This window comes from Limulus polyphemus, unplaced genomic scaffold (assembly GCF_000517525.1).
Source record: "Limulus polyphemus unplaced genomic scaffold, Limulus_polyphemus-2.1.2 Scaffold2686, whole genome shotgun sequence".
Taxonomy (NCBI): domain Eukaryota; kingdom Metazoa; phylum Arthropoda; class Merostomata; order Xiphosura; family Limulidae; genus Limulus; species Limulus polyphemus.
In genome coordinates, this window is record NW_013668296.1 from 44,695 (window position 1) to 67,733 (window position 23,039).

At 33.5% G+C, this 23,039-nt stretch overlaps 2 protein-coding genes across 2 annotated transcripts in view; one reads left to right on the forward strand and one right to left on the reverse strand.

Moving 5' to 3' along the window:
- Positions 1 to 23,039, forward strand: part of LOC106467633 (carnosine N-methyltransferase-like) — a 61,178-nt gene that overhangs the window by 29,783 nt on the left and 8,356 nt on the right. The window contains exon 4 of the mRNA XM_013927999.2: positions 1,742 to 1,882. Coding sequence (XP_013783453.1) covers positions 1,742 to 1,882 — 141 coding nt within the window. The remainder of the gene's footprint in view (positions 1 to 1,741; positions 1,883 to 23,039) is intronic.
- LOC111087811 (calcium-binding protein P-like) lies at positions 22,227 to 22,968 on the reverse strand. The gene has a single exon (XM_022395834.1). It carries the CDS (start codon positions 22,685 to 22,687, stop codon positions 22,307 to 22,309), a length of 381 nt encoding a protein of 126 aa, XP_022251542.1. The 5' UTR covers positions 22,688 to 22,968; the 3' UTR covers positions 22,227 to 22,306.

Genomic DNA, 23,039 nt, shown 5'->3' on the forward strand with positions numbered 1-23,039 from the left:
TACAATAATAGTCATAATAAGTGTGGTACATATTGTACAATAATAGTCATAATAAGTGTGGTACATGTTGTAACAATAATGATAATATGTTTCATTTCTTATATGTGAAAATTTTAATTTTAAAAGTAATGATATATTATCCCTATGCATAATTGTATAGTGAACAGCAGTGGCTTATAGTTATGCATAGCAACATGCCGGTTTGTTAGGATTATGTGTTAGTTGTGGTTGATGGATAACCTGAATAACAGATATAACATACATTTTCAAAACTTGTGTAAAGTATTCACTTCTCAAGCTTGCTTTATGTCTATTGAAATATATCTATTTAATTAATCAACATTTAAAGTGTGTTATAAAATCTACCACACGTCTTGAACATCATATTACAGAACACAGTATTATTTACATGTTTGTTAAGATACAGTAAACAATGTCTTCATGATAGTGTCTTGTAAATATGTGCCAATCAATTTATCACACATCTTGAACATCATATTACAGAAAACAATATTATTTAGATGTTTGTAAAGATACAGTAAACCATGTCTTCATGATAGTGTCTTGTGAATGTGTGCCAATCCATTTACCACACATCTTGAACATCATATTACAGAAAACAATATTATTTACAGTTTGTAAAGATACAGTAAACCATGATAGTGTCTTGTAAATTTGAGCCAGTCAATAAATTCCTGTAGTAAGAAATAATGTTCAGAAATTCACAATTGCCAACTGTGGTTAGGAACTAATGAAATATTAACACTTCAGATGCTTAGTTTTTGTTGTTTTATATTTAATATTTAGGTTTAACTAGTTTTATATTATATTTTGCATTGGCATGTAATATTAAATATATCATTGCTTAATGCAACTGAAAAATCTTAAAAATTGTTATATGCAAATTTGTTGAAATTTATGGGAATCCTAATTTTTTTAATTATAAAATAAGCAAAAAAGGTATTTCAGGCAAACTCCTGGTATATATTTTCACCATAGTGAATTACCTTTATTGAAAACACATTCATAGGGTACAGATGTATGCATTTAACATTAGGATTTGTAAACAGGCTTCATAATTAATGTTGAAAAATAATACATTGTTCGTACATTTTTTTTTCCTTCATATAACTAAGTTATAAACTTTACTTTAAAACTTACTTATTATCAGATACACAGAGTATACTGTCAATGGCTACAGTTAAACTCCTTTCTGCCATCAAACATAATTCACCTTCTGTGAACCTTTGGATTAATGAACCTTTTAAATGTTTTCCTGTAATGTAATTTCCAGTTTTGTATATTACTTTGTCTGATATCCAGCTGATTTTATGATCAGGAAAATTCAAAATAATTGACTGATTAATTAGTAGCTGGCAATTTGTCATATCATAGTTTAAGTATTGTAATTTCATTTAAGCTTTTCTTCAGCCATTGCATTAATGCAGAATTTCTCTCTATTTGATATTATTTTGGCACTTGGTTAGATGGTTACATCCTTAATTATTTTAGGGTTCATGTTTGTTTAGTAGTACATAAATGTATATGTTTGTCTTGACAGGAGACAAAATACGAGTTGTTTCTTCTACTTGATACTCATAACAAGATTTTGGACTTTCAGTTGAGTTCATCTAAACTGAAGTTTACTTTCTTAAAACTATATTGTTTTCAAATGGTAATAATGAGAAGGTTGTAAGATCTTAGATGGTTTTAGTTTTAAAGGGACATTCTTACTTTACAGCAATCCTCGAGACATACAGATCTTAGTTCCTGGTGCTGGCTTAGGACGTTTAGCTTATGAAATTGCTAGGAAAGGATTTACTTGTCAAGGAAATGAGTTCAGCCTGTTCATGTTATTTGCATCAAATTTTATTCTAAATAAGTAAGTTAATTTGGACAATGTTTAAGAAAACATAGAGTTATAGTTATTTTTCTGAAACAATGTAGAATGTCACAAAAATATTTTTTTCTAATGATGAGGTTTAATGACAGATCATTTCAATTACTTAGAGCCATGTTGAATACACTAATTGAAGTGACGGATCAGTTAACCATTTTGTACAAAATGGCATTATGATCTTACTGAAATGTTATCTTGAATTTCCCAAGATCCTTAAGGTGATTGTGTAAATTATGTATATTCAATTACCCCGTATGACATTTAAATTGATAAGAAATGGAACAGAACTTTAATGATAATTTATAGTCTTGAAAGAATGATATAATTTTACTGAATTTGCTTTAAATGATGCATCTTAAAATATTTTAAGAGATAAAGAATGAATCATTGAAAGATCTTTTATGTCTTATATTGTAGTCTTAATGCAGGTTCACCTTTTTTCCTTTAATATTCTAAAATACCTCACCCTCGAACACAGGAAAACTATATCCCTCGTGTCTGGTGATACAACCTCCATGCACAGTAACTCTCAGGATGGTGAGACATCCTCCATGCACAGTAACTCTCAGGATGGCAATACATCCTCCATGCACAGTAACTCTCCTTAAACACTTGCACTTGAAATAACTTTTTTTCCTTGTACAGATATGTTGGTTTTTTAGTTTACTGAGATTTGTACAAAGAAACTTAGGTTTTGTTATACCTTAGCTTTTGTTTCAAAAGTGTTGAATTAAAGTAAAAAAAAACTTTTCAGAAAAGGAAGTAAATATGGGTATGGCTAATATCAATCCTTCAAAAACAATGCAAACAAGATAGTAAGGATGGTATTTGCATCATCCCTACATAACAGCACAGGCACAAAGTGTTGTAGAATATTGACAGACAAAAATAGGATAAATTTAACTCGGTTGTGATTGAATAGTTATATATATTGCTATATGTTAATTCTTGCCTGTGCTATTATATAAGAATGATGTAAATGTCATCCCTACTATCTTGTTTGCCTTATTTTTGAAGGATTGATATTATCCATCCCTACATTTACTTTCTTTTTTGAAAAGGTTTTCTTTACTTGTTTGCTTGTTGTTGTTTTTTAATGCAGTGTTTCAATAGACATAGGAAGATTGTATTTATAACCAAGTTCTAAATACAGTGAGGTTCCAACTATAATATTTATTGTTTATCTATTATTGGCTGGTAATTCCTGTTTCACACTGTACTGAAAGCTTTTTGTAGGAACATCAAAGGGAACATCAAGGGGTAATGATAACATCATTTAAACCAGAATTATGATTTTTTTTTTAATTACTACTGGTTATTAATAATACTTATAAAAGTGGCTACTCCCTATGAAACTATGTCACCTCAGTGAAATTGGTTGACATCTTTGTTTTGACTTTTGAGTTATCATGTAATAAAAAAAGGAGCAGAAGAAAGAGCAACAAGAAATTCAAACTTTTTGATATGATATTTACAGACATTCCCAGAATTTGTGATTCAGTCATTACATATATATTGTTATAAAAGGAAACACTGTATAATATTGTAAAGTTCTGATGACCTATTGAGGAGATATTTAATTCATCCCTACATAGGCAGTGCTACAGCCTGCCTGATTATGAATTAACAAGTAACTGTGACTTTGTCCTGTGAGTATGAGGAAGCTACAAACACAGAACCTGTTTCTACTTTGTCTTCTGAAGGATTGTTGATTGTTGAATATGTTACAGCTATTGCACATTGTGCTGTGGATTCATTCATCCATACTGGGCCTCCTCCTCTCATCCCTTTGGCCAGTGTCCCTTTACCTTCATTTGAGAATGACAAGGAGGATGGTGAATTTGACCAACTGTTCTCCCCCACCTGGTTTTGCTTTGGGTACTGGTTGAGGAAAATCCTCATCTTTCCAATCTCTTTAAGGAAGTGATCTCTCAAGTGTGTTCTTTCACCTCTGTCTTTTGATTCTTTCTAGTTCTTACTTGATGAAACCAATTCTTGGCATTACTTTGTCTCCTCCTTTGCCTGATATTAGGGTCATGCTGATTCCATTCACGAATTGCTCTACACTTGTAACCACATGCCTTGTCCTCTTTCCCTTTCTTCCTGGCTTAAAACCATTTTTCGTTTCTTTTTTATAGATTTCCAGTCTCTGGAATCTTTTGCCTGTTTGGGGAGTGAATCCCTTGCCTTCTAATTCACACTCTAGTGACCAGTTTTCATGTCTTCATCTTTTTCTCACCACCCTCCTATGTTACCTCGCCTCCCTCCACCTTATGTCTGAGGTACTTCATTATGTCCCACGGGAGTTAACTGTTTTTTTTTGGTATCCCTGATTTACTGGAGAGCTGGGCTTAAGCAGCCCACCATGAGTCCTTGTTATCATCTCTAGTTTCTCATCTTTTTCAACCTCGCCTCTTGACCAGATCAGTCTGCTCCTGCCCTTTGCATTCTAGCCTTCCCATTTCCTGATGTCAGATTCATTGCTTGTTTCACCAGTGACTATCCAGTTGGGACAGGCTCAGTGGGTGCCCATCTGTCTCACTTCCACAACCTTTGGTCTCAGTTTTCTTCTGACAGATAGGTTCTTCAAGTTCTTACCCATGGTTTCTCTCTCTCTCTCCATTTCCTTTTCTCCTCCCTCTAACCTTGTGTATGTTCAATGTCTCAAGGAAATGGTCTCCAATATTATTCTGACCAAAAATGCTCTTGAGGTGGTTAAAACCCCTTCTGTAGGTTTTTACTCTTACCTCTTTGTGATCCCCAAGAAAACTTGGGACTAGCATCTGGTTATCTACCTATTGTCTCCCAACTGGTTTCTGGTCGTTCCATGTTTCTGGATAAAGAAATTATTGTCTCTGATAGTTTTTTTCACCTGGTTTGTGAACAATCGTGGTTGATAAGTTGGACACTTTCCTACATATCCTGATTGCTCTGTCATCCAGACATTTTATACGTTTTATCCATTGGAATCAAGTCTTTCAATTCCATGCTCTTTCCTTCAGCATAGCCTTGGCCCATTATGTCTTTAATCTGTGGCTAGAATTACACTTATACATGGATGATTGGCCTCTGCTTGCCTCTTCTTGGAAGGTGTCTTTCTCTCACACCGCTCTTATGCAGAAGGCTGCTTAATTGGGATGCCTTGTCAAACTTTCCAAATATTTTTTCATTCCAACACAGTATTTAATATATATGGGCATTTTATTTAACTTTTATTTCATTTGGGCTCAGTCTTCACCTTTTTTCCTACAGTTTATGGAATGTATGATCAACAAGTTTGCACTTCTTAATTTCATCCTGCATGAGAGGTTCTTTCACTTTCAGTGACTTTGACTTCCCTAGAACACTTGTTCCCTTGGAGAGTGCACACATGCCTCCTCCAGTGGATCTTGTGAAACCAATGAAAACTTTCTTAGGATCTATTGTCCTCTTCTTCTCAAGCATCTTTCTTGGTGGCTAGACCATACCAATACCACAATTGGCATTCCCTTACCACCCACTGACTGGATCTCCATCTCCTCACAAATACTCCCCTTTTAAGTTAGGGCACATATCTTAAACAAAAATATGATATATGTCATTTGGATACAGGAGGAGAGCTCATTCCACATCAATGTGCTTGAATTTCTCATGTCAGCCAAATTCCCATTTCCATCCTCTTGTAGTGGATTAGTTGGTCATGATTTACTCCAACAATTCCACAGTTTCTTATATCAACTCTCAAAGGGCCACCTGCTCCAGGATTCTTTGCTCTTGAGCATTGGATCTCCTCTTCTAAGCTCATTCCTATCAGGTTTGTTTCATAGCTTGTCATGTGCCAGGGGCTTTGAACCTGGCTTCTCTCAACCAGACCATGTTCTGTCAATGGAGTGGTCTCTCCATTCTCAGATTTTTGTTGGGTGTGCTCACCCCTCATAGATGCCTTTGCCACTACTCTCAACTCTAAGCTTCTGGCCCTGTTCTTCATCCTTCAGCTCTGGCTGTTAATGCTCTTAGCCATGTTTGGTCTCACCTTTTTCTATATGTCTATCCTCCTCTTTGACTCCTCCCTTGGGACCTCATCTTGATGTGCAACACTTCTTATTCCTCTAGGTGGTGCCTCTTTGGTGAACTCAGCCCTCTACTTCTTCAGTTGATGTCCGAACTCCTTTTTCCTCTATGCAGTATACCTTCTATTGTTGCAACCTCATACGTCAGTTTATCATCCAGGGGTATCATCATGTGCATGATTTGTCTGGTCCATTGCCCTTAGAGCTATGTTCTTCTTATCCCATTCCTGTCATCCTTCCACTTTGTTTCTCAACTGAAGTGTCTGAATTTGTCATTTGCCATCTACTGCTCCCTTCCTCCTGGCCATCCTACTGTGACACACCTTTCTGCCTTTTTGCTCAGTTGTTCAACCATGGTTTATCTGTCTCCATCATCACTGGTTAGCAAGCCTTTCCTATTACCATAGGTTGTTTTCTTCCTCTGTCCTCTATACTCTATTCTGATCCTTCCTTCTTCACTGACTCCCATGTCTGACTGGGACTTTAATGTGGTGTTGCACACACACACATGTCCCATTTGAGCCTGTGGCTTCTTGCTCTTTATATCACTTTTCTCTTAAAACTTCTTGTCTGTGGTCACTGACATCTAGATATCTATGCACTTGATGCTTCTCCCACCCTGTTCCATTGCACTTATCCACTCCTCTATCTGAACTAGTCCTTTCTTCCTAAGACTTCAGCCACTCGGGAGGTGACTGTTCTTTCTCTCCTGTCTCTTCTTTTCTTCTATTTCTCATTTCTGTGCTCATTCAGACCTGGACTGGTTCTACGTCCAATTTGGACTGTTCAGTGTTAATTGGCATGAACTTCTCCCTTTTAGGGTCTCTGCCATCATCTGTTTCTACTTTAGGACCTCTCATCTTCTACACTAACAGTTGGGTCTATCAGTTCCTCCAGTTGATGTACTCTTCCCCAGATATTAATATTTGCAGGATCTTTTATATTTCTTTGCACCAGATGAGTCACCTGTCTCATTTTTGCTAGCCTTTGGATCAGATCTTCCAGGTAGGCATGTGGACAACTCCTCACATTTGTTGCTCATTATTTTAATCATCAGGCAATTTTGTCCCCTTCCAGTTGCCATTCTTCAGTCAATGCAACTTCTTTGAGATGGGTAAGTATGTTTCTTTTTCTCTCCCTTTCCATTTACCAGGGTCCTTCCAGGTGACTGATGTTGCCTCCCAGGGTATGCTTATTTCACAAAATCCACATCAGAAAGCACTTAGACCATTTGCCCTTGCTCTACCACTTTTCTGGTACAGTATGGATTGGGCAGTTGAGTAATTTTCTATACAATGAAAATTACTCAATTGTCCAATCCATACCATACCAGAAAAGTGACTACCTACTTTGGCTTGTGCTTGCCAGCTTTTCAAAATAGGGTTTTGTGGTCACTCATTGCACTTTCAACAGTAAAAAACCTTTCTCGTAGATATCTGATGAGGATCTGGGCACATCTCTTGGTCTCCCAAATGCAGGTGGAGCATGGGAGACCAGTCCCACTTACCAGTTCCTAGCTGCTGGGGTGGTGAACCTTTAAGAGTTCCCCACTGATTGGGCTTAGCACTATATGGTGGGAAGTAGGGTGATGGTGACTCTGTCAGTGTAGTCACCCCTCTTCCTGCAGTGTGAGTCTGTCCAGTTGAGTGTAGGTGTACAGTCTGATCATGCCCTAACCACACTACACTCAGTGGCTCACTGAACACTTTTGTGCAAGTGCTTGGATGGTTATGTACTTGAGGCTTATTTGTTTCTCTCCCCTTTATGTTCTGGGTGAAGAGTATATCCCGGTAGAGTCGAGATGTGGTCTACCATGGAACCCTTGTCATCGGATATCATACTCCATCGGCTTTCCCTTTAGACACTTTCAGAAGGGAACTCATCCATGGTTCATTTTGCACTGGCCAACTCCACCAGTTCAATGTGTTATTCTAGCTATTATGTGTGTGGAGGTGAGGTACCATCTTGGAACTTAACATTTTCCTAATCATAAAATGTATTTCTGGTAGATACTCACAACTACACACATTCCCACCCGACTTACCCATTTCTGGTGCACTTTCTTCTTGCCTTGACTAAGAATGAAGTTATTTCAAGTGCAACTGCTTAAGAGGAATTACTGCGCATGGAGGTTATGTTACCCTTCTATTGATGGAGGGCATGATCTCATCATGCACCAGTGCAATTCATGGTAAACAAGTGAATTTTAAGTGGGAGTTAGCTCAAGGCATGCAAATCTCATAGGCAGACATGTGAGGGATATAGTTATTTTGTGTATGGAGGTGAGTATCTATCAGAAATGCATTTTCAGATTAGAAAAATGTCAACTTTCTAAGAAGAGAGTGTTAAAATATTTTAACTAATGATAAAAATTTGTAGATTACTTATAATATCGTTTAGGCTATAGCCGATTAAAGATTAAATTGTTGCATTTTTTACCAATAACAAAAATATTTCTCAAGATCCACATAGGATCTTCACATTCTTTACCATATTCTTGCCTTTTTTTTGTTTTAATGCAGGATATTAAAATTTCTTTACAATAACATCTCAAGATCATGAAGGCTTCTTTATTATCTCCTAAGATAATAGTAGCATTCTTATAAGTTCTTAAAACAATTTTATTAATTTCTTCAGTGAATGAAAAATAACTATATCCCTTTTATTGTAGCATCAGCTGTAATGACTGTTCTTCAAATAAATTTAATAATTTATTACAAAAATTATAAACATACTCTCACATTTACAACATTTTTTAAACTTTTAATATTGAAAGTGCCATTTTTCTTCTGATCATTTCTCCCACCTCTCACAACAGAAGAGATGGTGAAGTGTTTCAGAAGAGAAAGAGGCCAGTAAAACAGACAGTAGGCTTCTACCGGAAGATTTAGATACAGTAAATAATATGTTCAGAACTTGTTAATATATAATTGTGGAATGCCCTCTGTATTGTTATACATTTTTATTGTAGTATTTTACGTTTTATTGACTTCTTTAGAAAAATCTCTTTATCTGTAAATATTTGATGACTAAATAATGACTAAATCTTTAATTACCAAAAGAAAAGATGATTCTGTATGGTATTCCACGCACAATCTTTGATGTAACCATTTTGTTGTTACGAGTTAAAACAAATTTTTAAAGACCACTGAGATAATACTAGAGAATAAAAAATAAGTAAGAAGAATGGTTATAGAAAGATAACATAATAATTTTACATCATTTAAGCCTAATCAGTTAACATTTTACTGATAGGTTAGGTATAGCTATGCTTTGGAAACATTCTAAAGCCTAAAGAAATTAATAACTGCATCAAATTGTCAGCTTTGTAACTTTGATCATATTGCTATTGCAACTTTTAATTTTACACTTCCAAAAGTATTAGTAATATAAAAATATTTTCAATATCCTTCTTGAAAGCAATAACAAGACTGGATATGGAATCTTTACATGATAGGTTTAGGCCTATTGTAGAGAAGTTCTCTTCAGGATTATTAATAAAACAGGTTACATTCCTAAGAGGAATGTACATTTGGGAGCTTAATTTCACACCATCTATTGATAACCATGCTAATCACAACAGTTATAGAGTATTTTGTAAGATTTTCAGGAATAGTCATTCAAGAATTTTTCTTACTAGGCATCTTATTCAATAGTGGAAATGTTGGAACTTACCATGTGTATTTAAGAACTTTTATTACTAGGCATCTTCAGTGGTGGAAACATTGGTACTTACCAGATTTATTTAAGAACTTTTATTACTAGTCATCTTCAGTAGTGGAAATGTTGGTACTTACCAGATTTATTTAAGAACTTTTATTACTAGTCATCTTCAGTAGTGGAAATGTTGGTACTTACCAGGTGTATTTAAGAACTTTTATTACTGTTCATCTTCAATAGTGGAAATGTTGGAACTTACCAGGTTTATTTAAGAACTTGTATTACTAGGCATCTTCAATAGTGGAAATGTTGATACTTACCATGTGTACTTAAGAACTTTTATTACTAGGCATCTTCAATAGTGGAAATGTTGATACTTACCAGGTTTATTTAAGAACTTGTATTACTAGGCATCTTCAATAGTGGAAATGTTAGTACTTACCAGGATTAATTTACCAGGTGTATTTAAGAACTTGTATTACTAGGCATCTTCAATAGTGGAAATGTTGATACTTACCATGTGTACTTAAGAACTTTTATTACTAGGCATCTTCAGTAGTGGAAACATTGGTACTTACCAGATTTATTTAAGAACTTTTATTACCAGGCATCTTCAGAGTAATAAAAGTTCTTAAATACACCTGGTAAGTACCAACATTTCCACTAAGTCATCTTCAGTAGTGGAAATGTTGGTACTTACCAGGTGTATTTAAGAACTTTTATTACTAGGCATCTTCAGTAGTGGAAATGTTGGTACTTACCAGGTGTATTTAAGAACTTTTATTACTAGTCATCTTCAGTAGTGGAAATTTTGGTACTTACCAGGTGTATTTAAGAACTTGTATTACTAGGCATCTTCAGTAGTGGAAATGTTGGTACTTACCAAGTTTATTTAAGAACTTGTATTACTAGGCATCTTCAGTAGTGGAAATGTTGGTACTTACCAGGTTTATTTAAGAACATTTATTACTAGGCATCTTCAATCGTGGAAATGTTGGTACTTGCCTGGTTTAATTAAGAACTGTGGGAGATTTTTTTTTTACTTTCAAACTTTATTGCTGGATTTTATTATCAGTATTGGGACTCATTGAGCTGAGCAATTATACGATATAAGTTACTTATATATGAGCATCAGTTAAATTGATTTATTTGATGTCTAATAATGGATTCACCAAAATTACAATTAAATCTATTAAAGTAGCAAAAAATAATGAACTAATTGATGTTAGTGTCTCTGATTATTACTGCTTTTGGTTATTCCAACTATCCAATTAATTAAATATTGGAATTATGATTTTTATTATTATTTTGTTTTGGTTAATTCAAATTTGTTCAGCTTTGGGCTGGACATGTCTGGCAATTAGAGTGGTTGCCTTATCAATTGAGGGCCAAAGGTTTGATTCCTAATGTTACCACACACAATTGTTTTTTTAGCTATAAAAATGTTTTGTTTGTTTCAATTTTTTTTCAGTTATGCAAAGCTACCTAGGCTATCTGTTACCATCTCTAATATTGAAGTGTGAACAAAGAAACGGCTTGCAGCACTCATCACCAACTTTGAGCTAAGGTTTAACAAAAGAATAGAGGGATTGACTGTGACATTAAATTGCCCCTATGGCTTAAAGGGCAAACATATTTGGATACAATGGGTCTCTCAATTCATGAGGCACCACCTTAACCCCTAGGACAGATTATAATAGGTCATTCATAAATATAAACTGGTTAGCAGTTTAAAACTTGGGACAAGGACAGATAGCCTTAGTAGCCATAAATGAAACACACCATATCAGCATCACAACTCAAGCACAACATAAAAGCTAATACTCCTGTTGGCTGATGGTGTGGGTGTTGCCTAATGATTGTTGTTTACACAACTAGCCATAATGATGCTTATTTTTTGTATTTCCTTTTTTTGGAGTAATCATTAGTGTAGCATTAATTTAGTATATTGATTACTTACAGACCTCCTGGAATTTCTCACCAAAATGTTTAAAAAGTTTTCAAAATACCGCTCAAAAATTACAAGTAGTACTCAAAAAATATCTAAACATTTAATACGTTTGATAGTTATTTATGATAAAAAAATAACTGAATACTATTACAATCTAACATGGCCTGTAGCTATACTTATGTTTTAATAATAAATTTAGATATCTAGTTGTACTTTGTTTTCATTATTTTCAAGTACTAATCCAATTCCTACCAACACTAGAACTATGGTATATAATAATGTTGCCCTGACAACCATAGTGTAACAGCTTAGTGACTAGTGCATCCCTTCAAGAAGACAAGTTTGGGAGAAGTAATGCAATATTTAACCTATTATATGTTAAGTTTTAGATTTTTTAAATTTAATTACGTTGATCTTTAGTAACTGATTAAATAGAATATCTGCAGCCTCTCATGTCATTTGCTGTATAAAGATCTAAATGAATATCAACTGCTACAACGTCTCATGTCATTTGCTATATATGATCTAAATGAATATCAATTGTTACAACTTCTCATGTCATTTGCTCTGTATGATCTAAATTAATATAAACTGTTACAACCTTTCATGTCATTTGCTATATACAATCTAAATAAGTATCAACTGTTAAAACCACTCATGTCCTTTGCTCTATACGATCTAAATTAATATCAACTGTTACAACCTCTCATGTCATTTACTATATACGATCTAAATGAATATCAATTGTTAAAACTTCTCATGTCATTTGCTGTATACAATCTAAATGAATATCAAGTGTTACATTTACTTGTATTTTATTTGTTGTTGAGCTCGATTACACATCAAGTGTTACATATACTTGTATTTTATTTATTGTTGAGCTCGATTACACAACAAGTGTTACACATACTTATATTTTATTTATTGTTGACCTCGATTACACAGCAAGTGTTACAAACAATAAATAAAATACAAGTATAGACCTCAATTATGCAACAAGTGTTACATTTGTATTTTATTTATTGTTGAGCTCGATTACACAACAAGTATTACATATACTCGAGCTCAACAATAAATAAAATACAATTACACAACAAGTGTTACACATACTTATATTTTATTTATTGTTGACTTTGATTACACAACAAGTGTTACATATACTTGTATTTTATTTATTGTTGAGCTCGATTACACAAGTGTTACATATACTAATATTTAATTTAGGAACCTCTTAGCCTAGTGTAATAAAACTTCAGTAAAATAACACATCTAAAATTTTACAAGTTCACTAGATGCAGAATGTGAGCTTACTGTTTATATTATCTTAAAGAAAAATAGCTAGTAGACTCCCACTGTTCCCCCCTATTATTGCTTTTGCCAGATCACAGTTACTGCTCCTGGTTCAAAATATGCCAATAAAACCATAAAATTTACAGAATATGAAAAGTTGAGAAATCAAAACTGTTAAGTAAGTAATTTGGAATTTTCTGAAAAATTCTGTAATTCTTCCAGAAGAAAAAATATCGTTATTATTCAATTTATTTTTTATCTTTTCATTTCACAGTACATTGATGTTTTCACTAAAATTAGTATTAGGGTTTAGAAAAGAAGAGGTAAAAAAACTTTTACCAAAAAAAAAATATTCAGTAATCATTAGGGAGTTGCAGAGTGTACGCAAATGAAATATGAAAACTGTAAGAACACTTATAGAAACATTATTATGTACAAATTTACAGATGTGGGATTGGTCAGTTTGAAGCTGTGGACAGATGGTCAATTAATTAATTAATTGCCCAACTGTAGTAGGAAACACTAAAGAGGGAAAACAAAAGTCTGGCTGTTGTAACATGCAATTTAACACTTTCTTCTTTTGTTTGATTTATTGATTTCTCAACATGCATGTAGATTTCTAATTTCTTCAAGCTGTTAATATAAATATATTAATTGTTTTAATGTGTTCTTTTTAACTTCAAGTTATTCATGATAATGATGGAATTAGAAAATGAAACATTCATAATCAAAAATTTAATGGTGCTTTCGTGTTTCTTATAATACTTTAATTTCCATCATATTTATCTTTACAAAGAGGTAATCTGATATCATCAAGTTTCCTTTCAAAATTGTAAATTTTGTACTCTTTTTTCTTTTTTTTGTAAAATCAGAGTGAATTTATTTTCTCAAATAACATACTATTTTACAGTGTGATTAGTTTGTTTAGTAATAATGTACTAAAGTCAGATATACTTGTTCTCTGTAACAATGCTATACTCTTTATTTAATAACAATTATTTTTATCTGAAGAATTAATTTATTCTGTAATAAGTATCCCAATTTTTCACAACAATCCTATATTCTTTTTCTCAACCTTACTGATAATACTGGTGAAAAGGGTGGGTACAAGGGTAATGTCCAATACAAACCTCAGAATGTTATATTTATTTTTTCTGACTTATAATTAATGGCTAAAAGTAATATTTATTTTCAGCATCAAAAATTTATAATTTTACTAGACAACTCATGACCCATTGGGTCACCCACTATTCAGAGGTTAAGAAGAATTCAAGCTAATTTCAATATTGCACTGAAATGAAGGTTTATTTTAAGACAACTTAATTCAATTGTTCAATCCATTCGTGTTATTCATAATTCAAGAAAAGATATTTGATTGTTGATCGGGAGTAAAAGGAAAGGCAATTTCATTTTTCAAAAAAGTGAAGTCAGAGTTTTCAGGTATTGTGATGAATTAGTTCATTATGTTGTCGTCTTTCCTCTTAAACCTTCTACAAATAAGAAACAGTAACACTTTATTTTTCTTTGAATTACCTTCCATAACCAAGCACATTATTGAGAAATTCTTTAAGATCTTGTTTTTGTCATCTTACACCTTTTAATGAAGATGGGAACATTGACAGGGAAATAATATAATAGCCAATGCTCGGCGAGAAGTTTTCGTTTATAAAATTTTGTTGTTGTTCTCGACTTGATTTTTATTTTATTATCTCATCTCCATAGTTACTATTTGCAAATAGTCAATGACATTGTAGGTCCAATTTGTTGTTGTTCTTTCTAGTGACATTACTTTAAAATATCTTCTATACAACAATATATGCACAACAGAAATTAAATGATGAGATGAAAATGTGTTATAATGAAAGTTATAAAAAAATATAGTATAGCTTCCTTAAGGAACAGATAAACACCAACTGTTAGCTTGAACTAGTGAACTTCTTTGAAAAACCTAACGTTAGTATAACATGCTTGAATTTTCTCCTGTTCTCCCTAAACATCTTTTTGCCAATGAAAACTCATTAAGCCACTCGACAGTGTAACATGAGAGAAGAATGGCATCTGTAACAAAATTACGACGACACATGTTACTATTTAAACTGTGTCGAAATAGTATCAGTAACTTACTTATAGTCAAACCAAAAACTAGTGTTTATGAAGATACAAAATAATCTATCTATATACTACAAAAACTCTGAGATTGTTTGTTTATTTGTGTGTGTGCTTGTCTGTAATTAACTACAGCAAAAACGGCGCACATTAGCACCATATTTGTAATAAAATGAGAATAGAAATAGAATAAAGCAAGTGTCATTAAAATCGGGCCAAGGGTTACCGAGTTAGCGCCGTTTTTTGGGTCACTTTTCGTACATTCCATTATTATAAAACTTCGTTTTCCACCTGATGAATTTTAAGGAACACATAAACCACAACTGTTAATGAAAGTTACAACAAATATAGTATAGCTTCCTTAAGGAACACATAAACCACAACTGTTAATGAAAGTTACAACAATTATAGTATAGCTTCCTTAAGGAACACATAAACCACAACTGTTAATGAAAGTTACAACAAATATAGTATAGCTTCCTTAATGAACACATAAACCACAACTGTTAATGAAAGTTATAAAAAATATAGTATAGCTTCGTTAAGGAACACATAAACCACAACTGTTAATGAAAGTTATAAAAATATAGTATAGCTTCCTTAAGGAACACATAAACCACAACTGTTATTTTAGCTGTTCCGTGTCTTACTAACAATAATGAATCTCCAGTTGATTAGCTGAGTGATACATGTCTATCTCTGTTTCTGGGTGTATAGATACTTGCTAATTTAATAAATAACATCTTTTGTATCAGAAGAACAGTAACCCATCTAAAATGATTAACTTAAAATAATATAAGAAACTAGGGCCAAATGAAAAATGTTATATTGATCTATTCATAAATGTGACCTACCCGCATTTCATAAACTAGATTATTCAGATAATAACATATTTATAAGTTGTGAATATTCGGTATGTTTGTTGTTATATTTTTCATGTTTCTCTTTCTTTTCACTTAAAGTTACTCATTCTCACACACATTGCTACTCTCTTCTCTCTCTCTACCCCCTCAAATTGTAACACTTTCATTGTCATTCTAGTCTTTCTCTCTTTCAAACATACACAATACTATGTTCTCTCTCCCTTACAGTGTTACTCTCTCTTACTTACAATGTTACTCTCTCTCTCTTACAATGTTACTCTCTCTCTCCCTTACAATGTTACTCTCTCTTTCTCACAAAGTTACTCTCTCTTCCTTACAATGTTACCCTCTCTCTCTCTTCCTTACAATGTTACTCTCTCTCTCTTACAATGTTACTCTCTCTTACTTACAATGTTACTCTCTCTTCCCTTACAATGTTACTCTCTCTCTTTCTCACAAAGTTACTCTCTCTTCCTTACAATGTTACCCTCTCTCTTCCTTACAATGTTACCCTCTCTCTTCCTTACAATGTTACTCTCTCTTCCTTACAATGTTACCCTCTCTCTTCCTTACAGTGTTACTCTCTCTCCCTTACAATGTTACCCTCACTTACTTACAATGTTACTCTCTCTTACTTACAATGTTACCCTCTCTTACTTACAATGTTACCCTCTCTCTTCCTTACAGTGTTACTCTCTCTTCTTTACAATGTTACCCTCTCTCTCTTCCTTATAATGTTACTCTCTCTTACTTACAATGTTACCCTCTCTCTTCCTTACAATGTTACTCTCTCTTTCTCACAAAGTTACTCTCTCTTCCTTACAATGTTACTCTCCCTTACTTACAATGTTACCCTCTCTCTTCCTTACAATGTTACTCTCTCTTCCTTACAATGTTACTCTCCCTTACTTACAATGTTACCCTCTCTCTTCCTTACAATGTTACTCTCTCTTCCTTACAATGTTACTCTCCCTTACTTACAATGTTACTCTCTCTTCCTTACAATGTTACCCTCTCTCTTCCTTACAATGTTACTCTCCCTTACTTACAATATAACTCTCTCTTTCTTACAATGTTACTCTCCCTTACTTACAATGTTACTCTCTCTTCCTTACAATGTTACTCTCTCTTCCTTATAATTGTACTCACTCACCCTTAAAATTAAAGCTATTTTCACAAAGAATGTTAATATCATACACAATGTTTCGTAGGAGGTGACAAAGTAACATATAGAAGTGAAACCTGCAAAGAAAACAGAATACATGATACTAATTTTTTTTTATAATGTGTTAGTAAAAAATTCTTATGTTTCAATTTAACACTTTATATGTTTTTTCATTCCATTTAATAATATTTTTATAGGATTACTTTTTTAGAAAGTTATATTTCTTAAGACTTTTAAAATAGGTAAACCACAACTGTTAACCCGTTAACTGCTGCAGGAGCATCTCAGTTGCCGTTTTCTGTCTCACAGATAAAACTGAGTTGCCATCAATCACAATAAAACGGTAATTATCGTCATTTGCATAGAGTTATAGTTATATATGTGCGACTGAAGGATATTTCCGTCATATGCAGCTGAGCCATAGAACTTCAATGACGGAAATATCCGTCATCCGCAGTTATTAGGTTAATGAAAGTTACAACAAATATAGTATAGCTTCCTTAAGGAACACATAAACCACAACTGTTAATGAAAGTTATAAAAAATATAGTATAGCTTCCGAATGGTCTTAACGGAAAGTTTGTGAAAATTGTAGAGGTGTACAACTATGTTGTGTATTTACTGATGACGAGAACGTTGAATGTAAGAGAACTGGTCAACAGTCATCACATCAACTTATCAACAAATAGTACAAAAACAAACCCATGCTTATCACATTGAGTCCTGCAGTGTACATAAACAAAAATTAAGTTTACAATATGAAAGTTTATAAGTGGTAGATCGAAGAAAATCTTTCATTGTTTCTTTTTAATAGTATTTAGCAAATATTTTTGTGTTAGTTTACTAGTATTCCGAATATATGTAACCTCATAACGAGTTGTAAAAGAAGGATGGTGTTTGGACCCAGGTTTAACAGGCCCATTTGATGACAAAGGATTTATAAAGTTTATTGTTGTAAGCCTAGACGATCACTCCATTACGGGTCGGGATAAGTTGATAAGATAAGTTCTAGGTAAAGTGCCCGAATAAAGTAAAGTTGAGGAATCATGTGGGAAACGAGAAACACAAAAATTGGCGAAATAGAATAGTTATCTAAACGGACATATTTCCGAGGACGGCTAGGCAAAGGTTAATTTCTTTGTTTTAGAACAAAGCCACAGTGCCATGGTTACCGTGGAGAATCTAACCCTGTATTTTAGCGTTGTAAGTCCGTGAACTTACCGCTGTCCCACCGGAAGACAGAAGGCATAACAGTTGGAGTGGTAGATGATGTGGTGGTAGGAAGAGTCCATATCAGCACAGTGATGACGAGACGAACGAGAGAGTTTGGAGTGGAAGTCAAGTCAATAATATGACTTGAGACGGCGACGAAAAGATAAAAAAGAGAATCACCTCAGTCACCCCCTAAGCATTCTACCGTGGGGGATAGCCTGGAGTGCATGGAGACCAACACACAGCACAATAAATTAGCAAACATATAACTAATGTAAAATAAACGAGTAAACAAGAGATCAAGAAATATAACCCCACAAAGGTCAATAACCTGAAGAACAAATAGCTATCCAAGCGCACGAGGAATCGCAGACCTATAAAAGTCAAGTCATAGTCCCTATAAACGTGATTGAGACGATTTATATTATCAAACTGTTTGAAAATCAGTTGTGTCGGTGTGAAATGGATTAAGTTGGAGAAATGTATTTTTTTTTTCGATTTTCATTTAAGTCACAACAATTCAGAATTGTGGTAAGGATTTTTTAACACTAAATTATTTATTTTAATTCCATATGTTATGAATTATTATTTTCTTGAATTAACCTGCTCATAAATTAAAAGTGGAGAACCAGTAACTTAGTATTGTTGATCCAGGAGCGGGACAAGAGGCCACAGTATCAACGCGAGAGGACTACATTAGTAAAAGATATATTACGCGAAAATCAAGGAAGTCATTCCAGTAAAACTTTTAGCTTTTAATTCACGTGTCATAGTAAATATATTTTTCTCTTAGTTAATGCTTAACTAATTCCAGCATTTAGCTTTTAGTTAATGTGTTATGTTGATTAAAATGTAGTTAATTGGAGCTTTATTTTCAGTTAATGTTATGTTAGACATGGGAGTCGGAAGCAACTGTGTGGGAGACGCCAACGTTGAAAGTGAGCCAAACCAAGAAAAGCGGAAACAATACAGATTAGATGGGTGGGGTTTTGGAAGCATGGTCTCCCAGAAAATCTTTACAATTAAAGAGGCAACTTAATGATTAATTACAGCTAATTTTGATACAGTGAAAAATATTATAAAAACAAAGGGAAAAAACACAAGAAAAATTAATGTGAAAATCAACCATTCAATGACCAACTCAAATAACCTTCTATTTATTTGTTTTTTACTTTTATCTCTTTATCTTGTAATTTCAGTTCTTTACCTCGAGCTACCAAACTAAAGCGCAATGGTTGAGGAGGAGGCCTTCGAGAAGGTTCATCCCGATGACTGTGGCACAAGATGTAGGCACCGTGGTGAAATAGGTGGTCAATACCATCGCTACTTTTAAAAAGTTTGCAAGACAGATAGGTCAGACCTAAAGCATTTTTAATCCTGATATCTCAGTAAACCGTGATTTTATTCTTCAGTAATTCAGAGATAATGTTATTTTCAGTGATTAACAGTGAAAGCAGTGGAGGTCGTTAGGTGGTGGTGGTTTCTTGAGAGAGGGAGAGCTGAGCTTCTGTCAAAAATGCTTGTGTTACGACTCTCATCCAAATGCACCTACTCACCTGTTTGACTACATTGCAGGGGTCCATATTTCGCCTGTGAATGGACTCAGTTGGAATTGCCTCCAGTTTGTAATACTTGCCATCACAATAGCTCCAATCAGCACCCCTAACCCAATAATGCCTTCATCAAACTTAGTTTTTCCTCCTCCTAATGTAGAGGACACTTGTCGATTTCTTACCTTTGCTCTTCAGAATATTCATCCCTATCAGCGACCATTTGTTCTTGACAGTATCAATGATGTTGCTAAAGCAGTCTTTAAGCTCAGTAGACACGCCACCTACTCTGGACTGAATAATGATTTTCATTTTCTTCAACTGTGGGAATAAATGTCAAGCTGTGTCATGTTTTACAAATACCCACTAAATGTCAAGCTGTGTCATGTTTTACAATACCCACTAAATGTCAAGCTGTGTCATGTTTTACGAATACCCACTAAATGTCAAGCTGTGTCATGTTTTACAATACCCACTAAATGTCAAGCTGTGTCATGTTTTACAAATAATCACCATTTCATTCTCTATGCTAGTTTCTGAATTATCTTGTGGTCAAATTTCTAATTTATATTTTCAATTCAATAACCGCTTATTCGATAGTAAACGAAGTATGTGAAGACATACATTTATTATTTACAATCCACTTTCAAACTAATGCCATTAATACATAATGTTCTATCAAAAGAACATCAGTATACTAAACGAAAAACTAAATTTTCAAACTTGTATCATTAGCACGTAATGTACTTTCAAAGCACTGTATAAGACAACAACGATTTTCAAACTAATGTCATTAATACGTAATGTCCTAACAAAATACTAAAATTAACATGAGAACGATTTTAAAACTAATGTCATTAATACGTAATGTCCTATCAAAATACTAAAATTAACATGAGAACGATTTTCAAACTAATGCCATTAATACGTAATGTCCTATCAAAATACTATAAGTAACAGGATAAACTCCGTTTTCAAACTAATGTCATTAAAACAAACTGTCCTTTCAATAGACTATAAGTAACACGACAAACTTCACTTTCAACTTATATCGTTAATATAAAATGTCATTTAAAACTTAATTTTAAAAGTAATGTCATTGCTATGTAATATCATCTCAAAAGGCCATTCATAACACCACGCACTCCATTTTCAGAATGTACTTTCTAGAGTTTATCAGTGACCAGAATTACTATTTTTGTCAGTAAAACTCAGTTTTATACTATAGATAACTTTCAATATAAAACTGTCTTTCAAAATACTGTCAATATTATTTAGTTATTCTTAACATTATTGTCAGTTGCATATACTCTTATCAAACATTTTTAAAATACTGTCAATATTATTTAGTTATTCTTAACATTATTGTCAGTTGCATATACTCTAATCAAACATTTTTAAAATACTGTCAATATTATTTAGTTCTTCTTAATATTATTGTCAGTTGCATATACTCTAATCAAACATTTTTAAAATACTGTCAATATTACTTTGTTATTCTTAACATTATTGTCAGTTGCATATACTCTTATCAAACATTTTTGCTAAAACTTACTTTGCTACATTCCTCACTTACTCAGCCTACATGCTAGCAGGATTGGGTTTCGTTATTTTAGAGCAAAAACAAAATGGGCTATCGGCGGTGTGCACCACGGGGAATCGAACTCCAGATTTTAGCGTTATAAGTCCGCAGACATATCGCTCTGCTACTGGGGGCTGTTGTGAGCACCTTAACATTACATACACTATTCAAAAACACCCGATGATGATACATTATTTAGTTTCGGTGAAATAAAGTATGTTCAAAACTATTGTAACAAAGTAATATTCAGTTCAAGTGCTTTTGTCAAAATTATCTTTTTTTTTATGTGTGTGTATTCTTTTTTATGCTTATTTCTACAATAACACTACTAATTCTTTAAGTGTCACTAAAAGAAGCCGATCAGTGTTTTCTTCATTTCTGTACAAATCCACAGTAGAAAAAACACCTTGGGATAAAACTGCTTAACAAGATATTTTAGTGTTTTATGCTTTCTTCTGTTTTAAGCACTGCCGATAATTAGCTTTGATTTAAATATATTTTATAGAGTTCGCTACTTCTTTATACACAACCTTGACGCGGGAATTGAAATTTTACAATAGCATTATTAATACAGTTCAAAAGCAGTACTGATATAAAACATCAGTAGGTACATTGATATCATAACATGCTTAACACAATATTTGAATACTAATCTTAAGTTGGCCTACAAGACCGATACAAATTAGACCTCAACTTAAAATATCATTGAATTTCTTGCAAGAAATACATAATGCATTTTTATACTGAATACCACTAAACAAAAAATAGATTACTAGATTGTTCTTTATGACCATAGAAAAAAAAGGCTTCCTTCTTTAGTATAGTTTAATTATGAATATGTTTTAGTTACACTATCTAATTCAGAAATAGATATTGAACATCATATCCATATGATCTGAATGTGTACAAATAATCACTTTAACCATTTTTCTCTCAAAAGAGCAACAACCTGCATAATGTTTTAATCTTTAGTTTTTACTACTGGTAACCTTGTTGATAAGCTTGTACAGGTCGGGGGTAACCACTCTGAGGTCCTCGAGAGTAAGGATTAGCACCAGGTGGTTGGGATGTTCCAGGAGAGTAAGAAGTAGTATATTGTTGTGGTGGGTAGGCTTGACCAGGTTGTGGAGTGGAGTCATACTGAGGAGCACCTGGTTGAAACTGAGGTTGGTGAACAATAGCTGATCCTTTTCCTGCTGGTTGTTGTTGACTGTATTGCTGTTGAGTTTGATAACTTTCATAAGGAACAGCTACTGGCTGTGGTGGCTGGCCAACACTGATGGTAGACTGAGGTCCATATTGAGCCCTTGGGGCTAGGCCTTGCTGGGGAATCTGCTGTTGTGGAGTAACTGTATTCATATAAGGCTGGGGAACTGGGGAAAAAGTTAAATTACTAAATTTGGTTATGATATAAACATTTTTAAAGGTTTCAACTGCATCTGTTTCTAGGACAATATGATGGTGTTCTTTTTATTTCATGTCACATATTCTTAGCATTTTTGCTAACTGTGCAATGAGAAACACATAGGGGTGTGCATAAAAGTAATAAAACAGCTATTATACACAGAGAACCAGCACAATACACTAAAACAAAAACCAAAAAAGAGTATCACAAATTATACCTCACTGTTTAGTGCCAAATGAAAATAATACAAATACTTTTAAATTAATATCCATACACTATATATACATATACAATTCAAACTTACAA